The 18941-nt window shown below is 50.5% G+C and overlaps 2 protein-coding genes across 3 annotated transcripts in view; one reads left to right on the top strand and one right to left on the bottom strand.

Moving 5' to 3' along the window:
• The first annotated feature begins 17 nt into the window (after positions 1-17).
• Positions 18-18941, top strand: part of C7H19orf44 (chromosome 7 C19orf44 homolog) — a 23309-nt gene continuing 4385 nt past the window's right edge. Inside the window, exons 1-7 of one of the 2 annotated variants that reach the window (XM_070792593.1) lie at positions 18-161; positions 3545-3629; positions 6451-7195; positions 9206-9512; positions 14129-14202; positions 15551-15971; positions 18385-18480. In XM_070792593.1, coding sequence (XP_070648694.1) covers positions 6452-7195; positions 9206-9512; positions 14129-14202; positions 15551-15971; positions 18385-18480 — 1642 coding nt within the window. In that variant the 5' untranslated portion in view covers positions 18-161; positions 3545-3629; position 6451. The remainder of the gene's footprint in view (positions 162-3544; positions 3630-6450; positions 7196-9205; positions 9513-14128; positions 14203-15550; positions 15972-18384; positions 18481-18941) is intronic. The other variant, XM_070792594.1, reaches the window with a different exon arrangement.
• Positions 4510-5007, bottom strand: LOC109560833 (large ribosomal subunit protein uL11-like). Its single transcript, XM_070792597.1, has one exon. It carries the CDS (start codon positions 5005-5007, stop codon positions 4510-4512), a length of 498 nt encoding a protein of 165 aa, XP_070648698.1.

Raw genomic sequence — 18941 nt, 5'->3', positions numbered from 1 at the left:
CGATTGTGATCTGAGGCGCTATTGGTCCTCAGGGCGCGGGGTGACCCGGGAGATGTAGTCTCTTTCGCCAGGGCGCTATTGCCGAGGGCAACGGTCCCCTCTGGCACGAGTGTTCCACCGTGAGCGGCGGCAGCCTCCGCGGAAGGACTTCGCGGGAGGAGGTTGGCCGGGTTGGCTGGGCGGTGGCCGGGCTTGCTGCCTGGACTCGGGAGAGGAATTGAGGGGAAAGGGGCGCGCTCCGGAGCTGAGTAGGTCGGGCAGCGGGAGGGCGGTTCAGGGGCCTGAAGCCTCAGTTTCCCCGTCTGAGGCGCACAGGAGAGATGGTCCGATGTGGGTCGCTCCAGGCCTTGGGGGAACAACCCGCTGGTCTGAAGGGCGCCCCTATTTTCAAAAATTGGTTTATCTTTTAACAGCTTTATTGATAACTCATCTACATACGGTACAATTCACCCTTTTAAGCTTACAATTCCCGTTATTTTACTAAAAATTTACCAAATGGTACAAACATCACCACCATCCAGCTTTCGAACCTGTGGGTCACCCGAAATGTATCTCTCCATCCCCGCTACCACCCGCAGTCCCAGGCAACCACCCATGGGCTTTGTGAGTTTGTGGACTTGGCTTTTCTGGACAGTCCTTGTAACTGGAATAGCAGGGTGTGTGGTTTTTTGCATCATCTGGTATTTTCACTTAGTGTGGTGTGTTTGACACGTGTGCGTGTTGTGTGTATCATTATTTGTTCTTTTTTATTACTGAATAGTTCTCATCCATTCACTGCTGCTGCTTTCTGCGTCGCTTCAGTCGTGTCCGAATCTGTGCGACCCCATAGACGGCAGCCCACCAGGCTCCCCTGTCCCTGGGATTCTCCAGGCAAGAACACTGGAGTGAGTTGCCATTTCCTTCTCCAATGCATGAAAGTGGAAAGTGAAAGTGAAGTCGCTCAGTCGTGTCCGACTCTAGCGACCCCATGAACTGAAGCCTACGAGGCTCCTCCGTCCATGGGATTTTCTAGGCAAAAGTACTGGAGTGGGGTGCCATTGCCTTCTCCGTTCACTAGTTAATGGCTATTTGGGTTGTTGCCACTTTTTGTGTATTATGAATAAGAACTGTTACGAACATTTGCATCCATTTCAGTTATCTTGGGCTGCAGGGGATTGAAATTGCTGGGTCCTATGGGAACTACGTTTAACTTTTTGAGGACCTACCAGACTGTTTTCCAGGTTGGCAGATGCATCGTTTTACAGTCTCCTCCAAGGGGTATGATGGTTCTATATAATATCTTCACATCTTCACCAACCACGTGTTCCTTTCTGTACTTTTGATTACAGTCACTCTAGTGGGTGTGAAGGCAATGGCACCCCACTCCAGTACCCTTGCCTGGAAAATCCCATGGATAGAGGAATCCATGGGGTCACTAAGAGTCAGACACGACTGAGCGACTTCACTTTCACTTTTCACTTTCATGCATTGGAGAAGGAAATGGCAACCCACTCCAGTGTTCTTGCCTGGAGAATCCCAGGGACAGGGGAGCCTGGTGGGCTGCCGTCTGTGGGGTCACACAGAGTCGGACACGACTGAAGTGACTTAGCAGCAGCAGTGGGTGTGAAGTGGGATCTCATAGTGGCTTTGATTTGAATTCCCCTCATAGATAATGTTGAGCATCTTATTACATGCTTATTGGCCATTTGTATATTTTTTTGTGTGAAATATCAGTTCATGTATTTTGCCTATTGGTTTATTTTTAATTGTGAGTTTATAATGTATTTTTACAAAAAATACATGTTTCTGAAGCTAACACAATATTGTAAATCAACTATACTTCAATAAAAAATTTAAAAATACATATCTATTTTAGTTGTGGTAAAGTATATATAACATGAAATTTACCCTTTTAAACATTATTATTTTTTTTTAATTCTTTTTTTTTGCCTGATCTGTGGGGCTTGCAGGATATCACTTCCCAGATCAGGGACTGAATCCCACCCCCTGGAATCCTAACTACTAGGCCACCAGAGAAATTCCCCCCTCCTTTTTTTTTTTTAATAAAAAAAATTTTTAAATTAATTTTTAAATTTATTTTAAACCTTTCAGAAGAACTAGATGCCAGAAAACCTGGCCTGGTGGTCAGACTTGCCCTCTGACCAGCACGGAATGGCCTGGAGCCTTAACTACAAAAATATTCACAGAGATAGCTGTTGTTGTTCAGTGCTTTCTACTTCCCCTTCCCCATGTCCTTGCAGCTAAAAGTTAGCCCATTATGCAGGTAGTCCAAATACTGTCATTGTTATCATTTTGTTTAGTTGCTAAGTCATACCTGACTCTTTTGCGACCCCATGGACTGTAGCCTGTCGGCCTCCTCTGTCCGTAGGATTTCCCAGGCAAGAATACTGGAGTGGGTTGCCATTTCCTTCTCCAAGGGATCTTCCCCACCCAGGGGTTGAACCCGCATCTCCTGCAGTGGATGGCAGATTCTTTACCACTGAGCCATTTGGGAAGGCCCCCAATACCATCATGACAGCTATCTAAATTTTATTGTGTGCCGTACTGAACATAGGATTCCTATGTTCTTATGAGGAATTCCTATGTTCCTATGTTATTCCCTTTTTACAGATGACCAAACTGAGGCACAGAATGGTTAAGTAATCTGACCAGGGTCGCTCCCTCTAGGAATTCTGCGTGGTTTCCCATTCACTGACCCCTGTGGTCAGGCCTATGCTGGGCACTCTTAGTGTATGAATTGTTAAAATGGGGATAAGAAAGCAAGCACACTAGTCAGAGAAACAGACAATAAAATAATAAAAATAATTCATTCTTCTCCAGAATCTTAGGGATTGGGTTAAATGCTTTGCCTACCACAAAATTTGCAACCCACTCCAGTACTCTTGCCTGGAAAATTCCATGGACGGAGGAGCCTGGTAGGCTGCAGTCCATGGGGTCGCTAAGAGTTGGACACGACTGAGCGACTTCACTTTCACTTTTCACTTTCATACATTGGAGAAGAAAGTGGCACCCCACTCCAGTGTTCTTGCCTGGAGAATCCCAGGGACGGGGGAGCCTGGTGGGCTGCTGTCTCTGGGGTCGCACAGAGTCGGACACGACTGAAGCGACTTAGCGGTAGCAGCAGCAGCAGCACAAAATATTTGAACTCAGCTTTAAAAGGTGTCTAAGATGTAGAGTTGCCAAGTTAAATCAGAATACTGGACACCCAGTTGAATTTCAATTTCAGATAAATAATTTTTGAATATGAAGATATTTGGAACATAATGCTTTTTAGTATAAAATGTTCAGAACATTAGCTTTTACCATAAAAATATTTGTGTCATACTTAATTCTTAAAAATTATTTGCTGTTTGTCTAAAATTCAAATAACTGTCCTCTGTTTATTCTGGTAATCCTAATAAAGTAGTTTTCCAAGTGGATAGAGAGGGGGAAAAGGCTTTTTTGGGTCTCACAGTACTTTTTTGTTTTTTAATAAAAGTAACATATATAGTCTTGGTAGAACATTCAACAGTATTTTTTTTTTTTTTTTGGCTGCACTGTTCAGGATGTGGGATTTTAATTCTCTGATCAGACATTGAACCTGTGCCCTCTGCATTGGAAGCGCAAAGTCTTAACCCCTGGACCACCAGGCAAGTCCCACCATTCAAACAGTATGGAGCTGAGGCATGGTTCTACATCTCGTCTTTCCTGCCTCACAGACCATTATGCTGGAGATGTTACGCACACAGATTTCCCCCTTCCTTTAATGGCTGCCTAATATTCCACTGTGTGCCTGTGGTTGTCTGGACCTCACTGGGCCTCTGTTTCTGATTAGTACAAATAATGCTACCAAGACATTCCTTGGACATCTCTATGTGCCTTTGAGAATGTAATTGTAGGTAAATTCCCAGATGTGGAATTGTGGGGTCATGGTTCTGTGCATTTCATTGCCATTGCCAAGTTCACTAAAGGGCCTGCAGCAGACACCCACCCATGCCATACTTTTCCCAAGTCTTTAAAATCTTTTGAAACCTTGGTAAGTCTTGCAGTGGATTGTTCCTATTCTTTTGGGGTACATGAGAACTCTGAGAATACGATGAAAACTCAGGCCCTTCTCCCCAGAAAAATGTACGCTAGCACACACGCACAACACATGGCTGGCATTTTGTGCAGGATGGGAGGAGAGGGCAGCCTGTGTCTGTCCAAAGGCCCCAATCCTGCTCCCGGGGCAGAGGTTCTTACACTAAGTAAAATAAGATTTCTGGGGAGCTCATTAAACATATAGATTGAGTTTCAAAAACAGCTTTTTTTAAAAAATAGTACAGCCAGTTTTAAAAACTATTTTTATTTATTTAGCTTCACTGTGTGGCATGCAGGATCTTAGTTCCTTGACCAGCGGTTGAACCTGGGCTTCCTGCATTGGGAATGTGGAGTCTTAACCACTGGACTACCAGGGCAGGCTCTCAACAGCTCTTTTTTTGGGGGGGGATTGTCAAATAATCCTTTATTTTTCTTTTCCCTTTGCCGTTCTTAACTGGCTGGGCACTCCACTGCACCACTGTTAATACCATCTATGATGTCATAAGGGTGGCGGCCATCAACATTGCAGCCCACAGACTGGGCGGTCCCCAGGATCTCTTTAATGGTTCCAGAAAGTTCCCTAGCTAGAGACCGATGCTGCATCTGCCAGGCAATGTTGACGATCTCATCAAAAGTGATGTTTCCACTGTGCTTAATGTTTTTCTGCTTCTTTCTGTCTCTTGGTGGTTCCTTGAGGGCTTTGATGATCAGGGTAGAAGCAGAAGGTACCACCTCAATCTGGGCTTGTCTATTCTGAATGGTCAGTTTCACTGTAATCCTCAGACCCTTCCAGCCACCAGTTGCCTTGGCGATGTCATCACCGACCTTTTTTGGAGACAGACCCAGGGGGCCAATCTTGGGGGCCAGGACAGACATGGCACCGACCTCCCCACCAGTGCACCTCAGGTACACGACTTTAATCTCGTTGGGGTCAAGCTTAGGTGGCATGCTGGAGGCGGCTGGTGTCAGATGAACCCAGATTCGGGACTACTGAAGAAAGTTGCACTTTGGCCTCCTCTGAGCCAAAAGCCGAGAGCTCAACAGCTCTTTTTTTTTTGAGAGAACTGAGGACACTTGGATAAAGGAGGAGACTGGACTTGGGGTGCGACTGGGGAGTAGGACTGACTTGGAGTTGAAGTGGGGCATCTGTAGAGACTGTGAAGAACTCCGGGGGTGAGCGAGATCTTTGGAATCGGCCTAAGCTCTGAATTTGGCTCTGCTACTCACTGGCCATACAGACAAAGCTATGGTTTTTCCAGCAGTCACATACAGATGTGAGAGTTGGACCATAAAGAAGGCTGAGTGCCAAAGAGGTGATGCTTTTGAACTGTGGTGCTAGAGAAGACTCTTGAGAGTCCCTTGGACTGAAAGGAGATCAAATCAGTCAATTCTAAAGGAAGTCAACCCTGAGTATTCATTGGAAGAACTGATGGTGAAACTGTAATACTTTGGCCACCTGATGCGAAGAGCTGACTCACTGGAAAAGACCCTGATGCTGGGAAAGGTTGAGGGCAGGAGAAGGGGTGACAGAGGATGAGATGGTTGGATGGCATCGTTGATTCAATGGACATGAGTTTGTGCAAACTCTGGGAAACAGTGAAGAACAGCGAAGCCTGGCGTGCTGCAGTCCATGGGGTCTCAAAGAATCAGACACGACTTAGCAACTGAGCAACAATAGCAACTCACTGATCAGGATCTAACCTGCTGCGGCCTTCATTTCTTTCCTCTCCTTCTATGAGAGAGGGATGACAATAACCAACTCACAGGGTCAAGTGAGGGTTAAATGAGATACGGCAGCTCTGAATGAAGTACTGGGGCTCCTGCTGGGGCCTGAGAATCGCTGACTTTTGTCTTTATTATGTAACATGTGTCACTTAATACCTGGCAATTCAGTGTAATTGCCAGGTAATTCAGTGGTAACATACCAAGTATCTTATTTATATATTTTTAATTTATTTTTTGGCTGCCCTGGGCCTTAGTTGCTGCTCCAGGGTGCTCTCTAGTTGCGCAAGCAGGGGCTACTCTTTGTTGCGGTTCATGGGCTTCTCATCGGGGTGGCTTCTCTTGTTGGGGAGCACGCACGCTAGGGCACGGAGGCTTCAGAAACTGTGGTGCTCGGGCTTAGTTACTCTGTGGCTTCTGGAATCTTCCTGGATCAGGGATCGAACCTGTGTCCCCTGCATCGGCAAGCGGATTCTTACCCACTGTACCACCAGGGAAGTCCCAGGTGTCTTATTTTCATGGTGGTCATCGGGCTTGGTGGGGCGGATCTGGCCAGAGGGCAAAAGGGAATGTGGTCTCTCCCAAGTGGTGGGAGCTGTTGAGAGATTTGAACTGGTAGTATGAACATCAGATGTTCTGATTCTTAAGTTTTCTGTCTTTACTCCCTAGAATGGCTTCAATAAGAAAACCCAGCCGTCCTGTGCGTGACATCTTTGGCGACCTCAGTGATATTTCCTTAGAAGATTCAAAGTTGGGGGACATGTGGAACTCTGATATCAGTAGACATCTTACCAAAATAGCACCCGGTCCCAGCAGATTTTTAAAAAGAAACCAGACTCTGGGTGGAAAACACTTCCTGCCAAAAGAGAACGCTGTCCTGGGGAGCGAGCACTGGCACTCTTCAAGTAGACCGTCAACCACTGCCTCCAAGGTCAGGGCCAACGCGGCGCTCGTGAAGCTGGCACAGATAGAGACCAAGATCAGGAACCGGAAGGTGCGGGTGGATCCATCGGACGCAGAATCCGAGGACTGGCTCCCTAGCAGAGCTGAAGAAACTCCCCCTAGGAGGACGGCTGACCTTTCTTCACAGAACACAGGACAACTCTCCCAGGAACAGGCCCTTGAAATTCCTGTCCCTGAGACAGACATGCCGAGTGGGAAGGTCAGTAGGTTTCTAAAGAAGAGAGAAGCACAGGTGGAAAAGATACCCATGGAAGCCCAGGTTGGGAAGGAGAGGGATGCTCAAAGACCCAGAGAGAAACAACCTCCTAGAACACTGGATTCGCCAGACAGTGATGAAGAGGAAATGAAAAAGTTGCTGGGGAGCTTGACAGAATCTTCTGGGGAAAAAGAAACAACCACCAATCAGGGTTTCACCAAAGCCACTGAGAAAGAACAAACAAAACTGGTCTCGGTAAGGTTTGCATGTATTTATCCATTTTTGTTTTTTATTTGTTTATCTGGCTGCACCGGGTCTCAGTTGTGGCCCGTGGGATCTTCCCTGTGGCGCAGGGACTCTCTAGTGCCAGCACACGGCTCTGGAGCTCCTGGGCTCAGTAGGTGGCGACACAAGTTGCTCTGTGGCACGTGGGATCTTAATTCCCCAACCAGGGATCGAACCTGCATCCATGCCCTGCATTGCAAGGTGGATTCTTAACCACTGGACCACCAGGGACATCCTGCATTTTGCACTTATTTATTTTGTAGTTGTTTGTATTAATACTTTGCATTTGTACCTTTATGTCATAGCACTAGAGTCTTGAGGAGTGCCATCACCTGTGAGCTCCTTGAGAGAGTGTTGGATGAGGAAGGGCTGGGTTTCAGCCCATCACGGGGCCGCACTCCTGGCCTGCTCTGTAAGGGATCGGGTTTGGACACGGCAGGTGTTTGCACCATGCGGTGCTGGGGACTGTGTACCCCGCAGGACGGCACTTTGCATGACTGAGGCAGCCCCGGCCGTGAGCACTGCCGTTAGTGACCCATGCCCGCTCGCTGGTTGGACCATATGGGAATCACTAACTTGGGAAGGCTCCGTTTCCATTTTTTTTTTTTAATTGAGGTGAAATTCCTATAACCTAAAATTCCTAATTAACCTATTAAAAATGAACAATTCAGTGGCATTTAGTACATTCACAGTGTTGTATAACTGCCATCTGTCTCATTCCAAAACATTTCCATCCTCCCAAAAGTAAACCGTTACTGATTACTATCAGTCTTCCTTCTTGGCTCAGTGGTAGAGAATCTGCCTGCAATGCAGGAGTCACAAGAGATGCAGGTTTGATCCCTGGGTTGGGAAAATCTGCTGGAGGAGGGCATGGCAACCCACTCCAGTATTCTTGCCTGGAGAATGTTGTGGACAGAGGAGCCTCGTAGGCTACAGTCCATAGGATCACAAAGAGTTGACGTGACTGAAATGGTTTAGCACGGACACGTGCACCAAATAATCACTCCCTGTTTCTCTGTCCTCCAAACCCTAATAATCACTAATCTGCTTTCTGTCTCTGTGGGTTTGCCTGTTCTGGACATTTCTCCAGTGGAATCATACAACCTGTGACCTTTTGTGTCCAGTCTCTTTCCCTTAGCATGATGCTTTCGGGGTTCACTCACAGTGTAGCATGCATCAATGCTCCATTCCTTTTTATGGCTGAGGAATATTCCACTGCGTGGATGGACCACATTGTGTCTATCCACTCATCCACTGATGGACGTCTGGGATGTTTCCACCTTTTGGCAATTATGAATAGTGTTACAAGTATCTGTTTGAGTCCCTGTTTTCAATTCTTTGGGTTTTTCCTAGGAGCAAAACTGTTGTGTCTTATAGTAAGCCTGTGTGTAACTAATTGAGGAACAGACAAACTGATTCCCACAGTGGCTGCACTGCTTTGCATGAGGGTCCCAATTTCTCCACATCTTCACCAACACTTGTTATTAAGGGAGATTACGGTAGAGGTGCTTTGGCCAATAGTCACTCTTGTGACTAACTTTGTCTGACTCTTTGCAACCCTTCTGGACTGTAGCCCACCAGGCCACTCTGTCCATGGGATTTCCCAGGCAAGAATACTGGAGTGGGTCGCCATTTCTTTCTCCAGCCATGCAGGCATCGTGGGTTCAATCCCTGTGTCAGGAAGATCCCCTGGAGAAGGAAATCGCAACCCACTCCAGCATTCTTGCCTGGGAAATCCCATGGACTGAGGAGGCCAGCAGGCTACAGTCCCTGGGCTTGCAAAGAGTCAGACACGATTTGAAAGCCAAGCAATATTTCTGAGTATTTCTTATTTATTTATGAGGGGAGAAGAGAGAAAAGGGCTGAGAACGGTAACGGTCATCATGAGGCCTCACACTGTCCACCAACCCCAATGTCGCTTGATCAGGACTTACTTAGCATGTTTGGTTAATTTCCCTTCTTTTGTTTCTGCCCACGTAGGGTCAAATCCCAACTCCACCAAGAGCCCTTTCACGGCCCAGTAAAGATCTTCCCAGCTCAAAGCCATTCGCCACTTCATGGCCGTCAACCTCACGGTCAGCAGACGGGTCCCTTCCCGGTGCCGGCTTGAGAGCTCCCTCCCCACAGACGCCTGCCTCCCGCATCGTGTCGCATTCCATCCCTGGTGCCTTTTTGAACTCAGCGCCTTCGACCTCGGGGGCCGACGAGCTCTCATCCTCCCTGAGAAGGAGCGAGCCTGGGCCTCAGGAGGAGCCTCCCTCAGAAGCCACTGATGACAGTCTGAACGGTAGCCTTCATCCCTGTGCAGAGTTGTCACCCTGGGCAGGGAGGGCGAGACTGCCTTTAGGGTCCCCAGCATGGTGGTCACAGGGTATTATCATGAGGGGTGCAAGGCACCCTCGGCTCTTCCACACCCTCTTTCCTAGTTGAGGGGCCAAGTCAGATTTCTTTTTCCCCTCGGGGCCTGTGGGCTCTTAGTTCCCTGACCCCCTGCATCTCTGTGTCTGAAATGCAGTCTTAACCACTGGACCGCCAGGTAAGTCCCTGTTCTGTCTTTAAAGTCTTCATCTAGTGACCCTGCCCAGTGACAGAGCAAAGGCAAACCCTTCTCGAGCCTCATATGAGAGAAAGTTTTCCTTGTTGTAAAAGAGAAGTGTATTTCCTTTCCTTTTTAATTGCAGAAAACAAAACCAACCTCTAAGCAGTCACAGACATTTTTATTATTTCACCATCATTCAACATGATTTTTTATGTACTTATTTATTTTTTATTTTTGGCTGTGCTGCAGTGGCCAGGGTCTTAGTTCCTTGACCAGGGATCGAACCTGCATCCCCTGCCCTGGAAGCCAGGGTGGATTCATTTTTTTTTTCTTCTCTTTATTGAACTCCCCAGATCTTTTCTTTTTAAAAAAGAGAAAATTTTTATTTTGTATTGGGGTATAGCCGGGAAGGCGGATTCTTAACCACTGGACCACCAGGGAAGTCCCCAGCATGAGTTTTAATATTGTATGTATTTAAGAAAAGAACAGAAAAAGAAAACATGGATTTCTCCCCTCTGCAGTTGCCTTGCCATCAAAACCCAGTTAAATAACTGGGTTGAGTACCTGCTGTTTGCCAGCAGGTGCCAGGCGTGGTGGTGTCAGTCAGGACCACAATGAGAAACAGGCAAACCTGCCCTGCCCCGGCCCTAGTTCCCAGGTGCTAGGATGATCTTTAGCCAGTGAATCAGTGGTCAGGAAGGAAAAATAGTTTTTTTCCTTGTGTCCTTTTAACTTCTCAGCTGGATCTCTGTAACCAAAGACAGGTTAACAGGAGAAAAGCATTCTGAGATTCAATAAAGATTTCATATAAGTTTTATGTGACCCAGGAGCCTTCATAAGGAAATGAAAATGAAAAGTAATGGTGATGCCTCCTGCTAGGTGTGATGAGCAGTGGAGAGTCCTGGGAGAATGTGATAGAAAAAGGATAGGAGTAGATGAGGGGAGACAGAGCAAAACCTGCTGGTGAGGGGTGGCTCAGTTCCCCCCATCCTGGGCATAAGGATGCTCCTCTCCCCCAGGTAAAGGGAAGGTGAGTCTTACCTGAGGGACAGCCTGCTTCGGAGGAGGTCAGGGAGTCCTTGCAGCCCCTTCTGTGTCTCAGATTCCTGCAGCTCAAAATATTCAAGATGCGGACTTCCCTGGTGGTCCAGTGGTTAAGACTCTGCACTTTCACTTCAGGGTCACAGGTTCAGTCCCTGGTCAGGGAACTAAGATCCCACAGGCTGCGTGGTGTGACCCTACCCCCGAAAAAAAATCCAAGATGCTAAGGCACCATGATGTAGGGGCAGGGAGGGGAAGCACAGCCGACCAAAGTCCCCTCCCTGTGCAGGGGGATGGGCTTGAGGGTGCGAGAAAGCCCCCTTGGAGTCCCCTCGGGGGTCACCACACATGCCACGTGGCACCTCACTGCTGTTGGCTCGGATCTTCAGGCCCGAGGAAATGGTGATGGGTGTCCTAGCCAGCCTGGTGGGCGTTGATGAGAAGGTGGGCGTACCTGCACGGGAAGCCTGTGAGGGTCAGGGTTGGCTGACGTGACAGCCGACAGGAACGCCAGACCTGGGTTCTGGCCCTCCCTGACTGCCCCTCCAGGCTGCGCCTCAGCCCCCTGCTGCTGGCCAGGAGGGGTCCCCTCTGTGTCCAGACCCCACCTTCCCCTCCAGATGCAGCTTCAAGAGAGGAGGGCAGCAAGGAGTGGCGAAGACAAGTTTGAGTTTGGGGGGTCCAGCCCATCTGGGGTGGGGGCTTCCTGGTGGCTCAGACAGTAAAGAACCTGCCTGTGATGCGGGAGACCCAGGTTTGATCCCTGGGTTGGGAAGAGCCCCTGGAGAAGGGATGGCAACCCGCTGTAGTATTCTTGCCAGAACTCCATGGACAGAGGAGCCAGGCGGGCTACAGTCCACGGGGTCGCCAAGAGTCGGATAAGACTGAGCGACTAACAAGCACACTACCTGGGGTGGACACGCTTGCCCTGCCGCCTTCTGGCCACACGGCCTCAGGCTCTGTGTCTCGGTTTCCTCATCTGTAGCGTGGGGCAGAGCTATGACAGTGAGCTAGTGCACGTGGAGGGCTCCTGCACGGTGAGCCTGTGAGAGGCAGGGTTGGCTGACATGACAATATTACTAGTCCACGGTCTCCTGCTGTGCCTTGGCCCAAGCCAACCGTGATGGCTTAGTTCAGAGGCTTGTCCGTGAACGTATCTCAGGACCTGTGTGCCACAGGCATGCTGGCAACTGGCAGTGTCGGAGGAGTTCAGAGGCGGGGTGGGTGAGCCCTTAGCACTGAAGTGCTGAGCTAGGTTTTCATTTCCGTCTAACATTGCTGGGCAGCCTGGCGTTTGGGATTGCACTCAGCTAGCCTTTCCAGGAGAAGGCAATGGCACCCCACTCCAGTACTGTTTCCTGGAAAATCCCATGGACGGAGGAGCCTGTGGCCTGCAGTCCATGGGGTCACTAAGAGTCGGACAGTACTGAGCGACTTCACTTTGATTTTCACTTTCATGCATTGGAGAAGGAAATGGCAACCCACTCCAGTGTTCTTGCCTGGAGAATCCCAGGGACGGAGGAGCCTGGTGGGCTGCTGTCTCTGGGGTTGCACAAAGTCGGACACAACTGAAGCGACTTAGCAGCAGCAGCCTTTCCAGGAGGAGTGAGCCGCTTGGTCTTCCATCTCCCATTCACCCCCAGCTCTGTGCCTCCCACGTGGTGGGCGATGCTCCAGCTGCCCCCGCTGACTGCCCCCTGTCTGTTCCTGGAATTGCGGGCGCATCCTGCCTCCTCTGGGAGGCTCATCCCTCCAGCCAGCCAGGCTGCTCGGCGCCCCCCGTGGAAGCCCCTAAGACACCTTGGAGGCCCCACCAAGTGTCCACCCAGCTCAGCTGGGGTTGCATGCACCTGCTGGGGCTTTGAGGTCCCACAGGGTGGACTCCCCCGTCCCCCTAGCATCACACACACCCAACCTCTGTGCTTCAGTCATGAAGTGAGCCATGTGGTGGAGTTGCTCCTCACCCTGGCTGCCCGTCAGCCTTCCTCCTCCCGGGGAAGAGCAGGCCCACATGTTGATGGGGCAAAACCTGCTGGGGCACTGGAACTACGTGGAGCCTTCCTCTTCTAGTAACCTGCACTCATGGCATTCAGGCATTGGCAGCTGGCTAGCTGGCACCACAAAGTGGAAGTTAACCTGAGCTAGAAACGAAAGTGTTAATCACTCACTCGTGTCCAATCCTTTGCAACCCCATTGACTGTAGCCCACCGGGCTCCTCTGTCCATGGAATTCTCTAGGCAAGAATACCAGAGTGGGTTGCCATGCCCTCCTCCAGGGGATCTTCCTGACCCAGGGATTGAACCTGGGTCTCCTGCATTGCTGACAGATTCCTTACCGTCTGAGCCCCCGGGAAAGACCCCCTGTGCCCTTAACTTGCTTTAAATGAGAACCTAGGATGAGGTGCCCTCTCCCAGTGGAGGGCCCGCCCCTCCTACCTCAAGCACGCTTACCACTGCGCTTCCCTCTTTGCATTGTGAGCTGCTCTGTGGAGGCCAGGGGCTGGGAAGCTTCTGGCCTGTTTTTCTTTTTTTCCTTGCTTCTCTATTTTTCAGATCTTCCTGAAAAAGGAAATGGCAACCCATTCCAGTATTCTTGCCTGGAGAATCCCATGGATAGAGGAGCCTGATGGGCTATAGTCCTTGGGGGTTAAAAGAGTCAGACACAACTGAGCAGCTAAACCACCCCCACCACTATGTTTTGGATCTGAGTTCCCTGACCAGGGATTGAACCTGGGTCCTTGGCAGTAAGAGCATGGAGTCCTAACAACTGGACCGTCAGGGAATCCTCCCGTTGTCTGTTTTTAAATATGTATTTATTTGACTGCCTCAGCTTTTAGCGGCCACGTGCGGGATCTTCGCTGCAGGGCAGGGGCTCAGTAGTTGCAGTGCCTGGGCTTAGTTGCCCCACACCATGTGGATCTCAGTTCCCTGACCAGGGATCGAACCTGCATCCCCTGCATTGCAAGGTGGATTCTTAACCACTGGACCACCAGGGAAGCCCTTCCCATTGCCTGTTTTTATAAGTAAAGTTGTACTGGGACACAGCCACGCTCATTTGTTTATACACAGTCCTTGGTGGCTTTCCCGTCATCACAAGGGCAGAGTTGACCAATGGTGAGAGAGACAGACTAGCCTGAAAAAGCCAGACTATTAATACTTACTACCTCGCCCTTTAAAGAAAAAGTGCTCAGATGCCCGGACTAGCTTTCTGAGGGCACTTTTGCATCTTCCCATCCCTAGCTCTTAGCCCAGTTCCTTCAACAGGATGGTCAATACCTGTGGAGTAAATGAGTAAATATTGCCATGTTACATTTTTAATTACAGATTTTAGAATAAACATTTTATCCCTGGATGACCTGGCTCCAGTTGTCAGTGAGAAATCAGACTTGGAATGGGAAGTAAGTACAGTGAACCGATTTTTTGTTTCTTTTTTTAAAAAAAGATTTATTTAATTACTCTGGCTGCGCCGGGTCTCAGTTGCGGCCTGCGGGATGTTCTGTCTTCATTGTGGGAATCTTCGGTTGCAGCATGTGAACACTAAATTGCAGCATGTGGGATCTTAGTTTGCGGACCAGGGATTGAACCCGGGCCCCCTGAATCGGGAGCTTGGAGTCTTAGTCACTGGACCATCAGGGGAGTCCCTGAACTGATTTTTCACTTTAGATCTTTATGCAGAACGGTTTGCAGCCGTGGTGCTTCATTTAGGTCAGCGATTCTCACCTGGGAGCACTTGGCAATGTCTGGCAATATTGTGGTCATAACTGTGGTGCTGGAGAAGGCAATGGCACCCTACTCCAGTACTCTTGCCTGGAAAATCCCATGGACGGAGGAGCCTGGTGGGCTGCAGTCCATGGGGTCACTGGGAGTCGGACGCGACTGAGCAACTTCACTTTCACTTTTCACTTTCATGCATTGGAGGAGGAAATGGCAACCCACTCCAGTGTTCTTGCCTGCAGAATCCCAGGGACAGCGGGGCCTGGTGGGCTGCCGTCTATGGGGTCGCACAGAGTCGGACACGACTGAAGCGACTTAGCAGCAGCAGCAGCAACTGTGGTGCAGGGTGCTCCTGGCATCGAGTAGGCAGTGGCCCAGATGGCGCTCAGTGTCCCAGAGTGCACAGGGTGGCCCCCACTGCAGGGAATATTTGTGTCTTGAATGTCAACGTGTCAATGTGCAGCGACCCTGATTTAAGATGATAAGAGAGGAGTTATTTAACGTATCAGACAATTAGAGCAGGTCCGACTTCAGCCTCTCCACAGCAATTCCTGCACTGACCTATATTTATTCCAGCGCCCTGTGGTGACTCTTGCTGTATTAGTAACCACCTCACCATCAGCATTCAGGATTGCCATGCAGGATCACCAGGGTTCCCCCACCAGGGTTCCCTGACCAGGGTTCGAAACAGTGTCCCTTCCAATAGAAGCGCAGATCCTTAACCACTGGAACGCCAGGGAAGTCCCAGCACAGGTTTTAATGGTACAAAAATGACACACATATTTCACCCACCTGCTGCTAACACACGCTCACACCATCAGTGTTAAGTGCAGCAGCTTCGTGCCGAAGGGTTTCAAGAATTCTGCTCCCAATACTTGGCCTGCCCAAATCTAGAAAGGACCGTGTAGACCCTCACCTGCCGGGTCCCTGGGGTGCCTTCACTTCTAATGCAGTGGTACTTTGATTGTGTATTTTGATTGTGTTGCTCATTTGAAAATACTTTCCAGTTGCCTCTGCCATCCTTCATTTTAGAAAGAAGGTCAGGGGGGCAAGGCATCCAGCAGAAGGCCCTGGGCAGGGGATCCCCCCTCTGAGAGCGAGATCTCCGAGCGCCTGAGTGAGCCGTCGGCCTCATCCCCTGGGCCCCAGGGCATTTGTTGCCTGGGGCCAACGTCTCCGGAACCTATGGCCAGCGCGGTGAACTCGACTTACTCAGAAGATTTTGAAAAATCTCCCAGTCCCACAGCATCTGAGTCAATGGCCCCTTCAGAGGAGTCTCCCTACAGGACGCTGGCCAGTCGGCCTGAATTTTCTGCAAGTCTGAAGTCAGACCTCCCTCCCTCAAGTCCCAAGTCCAGGAAGAAGCGGGCCAGGGGTGGACACCCAAGAGTCGTGGTGAAGGAAACGGCTGTGCAGACGCCCGATCCTGCCTTCACCTACCAGTGGGCTGAGGGTAAGGACGTGGCCCGAGGGTCGGAGGAGGGAGGGGGAGGCCTGCGCTGGGGATCGGCAGGAGCCCCGGACCAGGAGGCCTGGGCTGTCATCAGCCAGCTGGTGGGACCTCAGGCCCCTGCTTCCTCTTCCACAGAAAAGGGGAGCTCCCTGGGTATTCCCCACTGTCTCCCAAGCTTCAAAACACTGAAAGGTTTCAAACCAAAAACTAAAGCAGTGGTTGTCAGCGGGGCTGATCCTGGCCCCAGGGGACATCGGCCAGGGTGGGTGACTGACTCTCTGGGTGGAGACCGGGCTGCTGCTCAGCACCCTGCAGTGGCCAGGAAGGCCCCACCAGAGTGCGACCCCGCCCGAAACATCAGGTGTGACAGGGACCGCCTCTAGGACAGCGCATCCTCAGATGCTTTGGGGTCCTTGAGCATGGCGGCTCCAAGAGCTGCTGCATCGCCGGTCCAGCTGGTGGTCTGCACTCGCCGCGTGTGTTTGGTGGATTCCCTTCTGGCGTGCAGCAGGCACGGCTCATCATTTCTCTTGTTCTCAGCATTGGCCCATGTGGACGGAAAGGTCGCTTTCTTTTAGTGATTCCCCTTCTTTGTTTCGGGGCTTCCCCAGTGGCTCAGCGGTAAAGAACCCACCTGCAATGCAGGAGACACAGGAGATGCAGGTTTGATTCCTGGGTCAGGAAGATCCCCTGGAGGAGGGCATGACAACCCCTTCCAGTATACTCGTGGAGAATCCCATTGACAGAGGAGCCTGGCGGGCTACAGTCCATGGGGTTGCAAAGTGTCAGATGTGACTGAAGCAAATTTCCATGCACACATGCACTGCTCCTTTTTTTCGTCAAGACCAGGGGTCCCCAACCTCCAGGCCACAGACCACGATGGGTCTGTGGTCTGTTCAGAACCTGGTTGTACAGCAGGAGGTGAGCAGGTGAGTGAAGCATCTTCTGTATTTAGAGCTGCTCCCCATCACTCGCATTACCACCTGAGCTCCGCCTCTTGTCTGATCAGCGGCAGCATAACAAACGTAATGCGCTTGCTGCTGCTGCTGCTGCTGCTAAGTCACTTCAGTCGTGTCCGACTCTGTGTGACCCCGCAGACAGCAGCCCATCAGGCTCCCCTGTCCCTGGGATTCTCCAGGCAAGAACACTGGAGTGGGTTGCCATTTCTTTCTCCAATGCATGAAAGTGAAAAGTGAAAGTGAAGTCGCTCAGTCGTGTCCGACTCTTAGCAACCCCATGGACTGCAGCCTAACAGGCTCCTCCGTCCATGGGATTTTCCAGGCAAGAGTACTGGAAAGAAGTTCAGAGTACTGGAAGTACTGGAGAAGGCAAAGGTGCCATTGCCTTCTCCGCTTGAGTCATCCCCAAACTGTCCCCCCACATCACCACCCCCACCCCAGTTGGTGGAAAAATTGTCTTCTGCAAGACCAGCCCCTGATGCCAGAAAGGTTGGGGACCAGTCGTCTAGACAACACCCACAATGCAGACAGAGCTTGTTCCCGGGCTGTGCGCTGGGGTGTGATGCCTGCTTTTTAAAATTTACTTATTTATCTTGGCTGCATTGGGTCTTTGTTGCAGTGCATGGGCTCTTCATTGAGGCAGGTGGGTTTTTCTCTAGTTATAGCACTCAGGCTTAGTTGTCCCATGGCACATGGGAACTTAGTTCCCGGACCAAGGATTGAACCTGCCTTGGAAGGTGGATTCTTAACCACTGGACCATCAGGGAAATCCCTGTGGTTCTTGCTTGATCTGGTCCTTTGGATCTGGGGCTTTGTGATACTTCTGTCCAGACCTCGCACCTGTCCACGGGGTGTGACTACTCTGTTTTGCAGGGAGGCAGGTCAGTCAGATGGGCCCAGCTGAATCACTGGAAGGTGTTCAAGAGGATTTTCAACTCTGGCTCTGTGACTCAGAAACCTGAGTCCCTGCCCATGTCTTCCTGCTCCCTTTCTTGCAACAGAGCCTTTGGGCAGCAAATGAGCACATGTCTGTTTCCTTCTTTGCAATTTAGAGATGCTTTCGTAAAACATCAGTGGTGCTGATTTCCTAGATTAGGCCTGACATTGAAAGGAGAGAGGAAAAAGGCAGCCTCTGAAGCTCACAAATGGCTGTCAGAGGAGGGCCCATCCAGGGAAGGGCAGCCGCCCTGAGCTGAGTGACTTGAAGCAGTCACTGCTTCAGCCAGCTCACCTGACCTGTGTATTGAACAAGGAGAACCTACCAGAAAGATGGAGGCAGGTTTGGGGAAACTTTAAGAAGCGGAAAGATTAAAAAAAGCAAGGAGAGTGGCCATCACATTCAGAAAGAGAAAAAGACAGACTCACATAGCCTATTTCAGCATCTTACCTGTTGATGAGAAGCTCATTGCTCTGGACTCTGCCCACTCACCTCTCCCCCTGTGTGTCTGGAGCAGCGGCCGGCATGGCGGCCATCGGACCAGCCCTGGGAGGTGCCTACGTGGACCCGGCACCCATCGCCAGCCATGTCATCAGTGCAGACGCCATAGAAGGTAACAGCCCAGCCCACCTTGTGGGTTCCTTTAGGTGAAGCAGACACATTTTACCTGCAGTTTCACATCCACCCTTGGAGGCGTAGGGCCACCCCTAGGTGCTGGGTTTGGAGAATCTGTTGGTGGGACGGTCACAGCCACAGGTAACTGCCACAATTTCTGGGCTCCCAGATGACAGACTGGGTGTCCCAGAACCTTTTCTGTCTTGCAATAGGACACCCATGTTGGAGAAAACAGGAAGGTTGGCAGGGACACACTGCAAGCCTCCCGCCCCGACAGGGCCGTCTTTATGTGTTCCCTCTGAGACCGTCTCTCCAGATTTCATAGCTGCTTTCCTCCAGCAGGCGCTCAGCCAGTGCTGAGTGGCCAGTCCCGTGGACACGGCCCTTGCCTTCTTGCTGAGTGTGGAGGGGTCACGGGGCCTTGGGGAGGCCCCGCCAAGCCTGGGGTGAGAGGAAGGT

This window comes from Bos indicus, chromosome 7, assembly GCF_029378745.1.
Source record: "Bos indicus isolate NIAB-ARS_2022 breed Sahiwal x Tharparkar chromosome 7, NIAB-ARS_B.indTharparkar_mat_pri_1.0, whole genome shotgun sequence".
Lineage (NCBI taxonomy): Eukaryota > Metazoa > Chordata > Mammalia > Artiodactyla > Bovidae > Bos > Bos indicus.
Note: the sequence above shows the minus strand (reverse complement) of the source record. Positions and strands in the feature narration are given on the sequence as shown.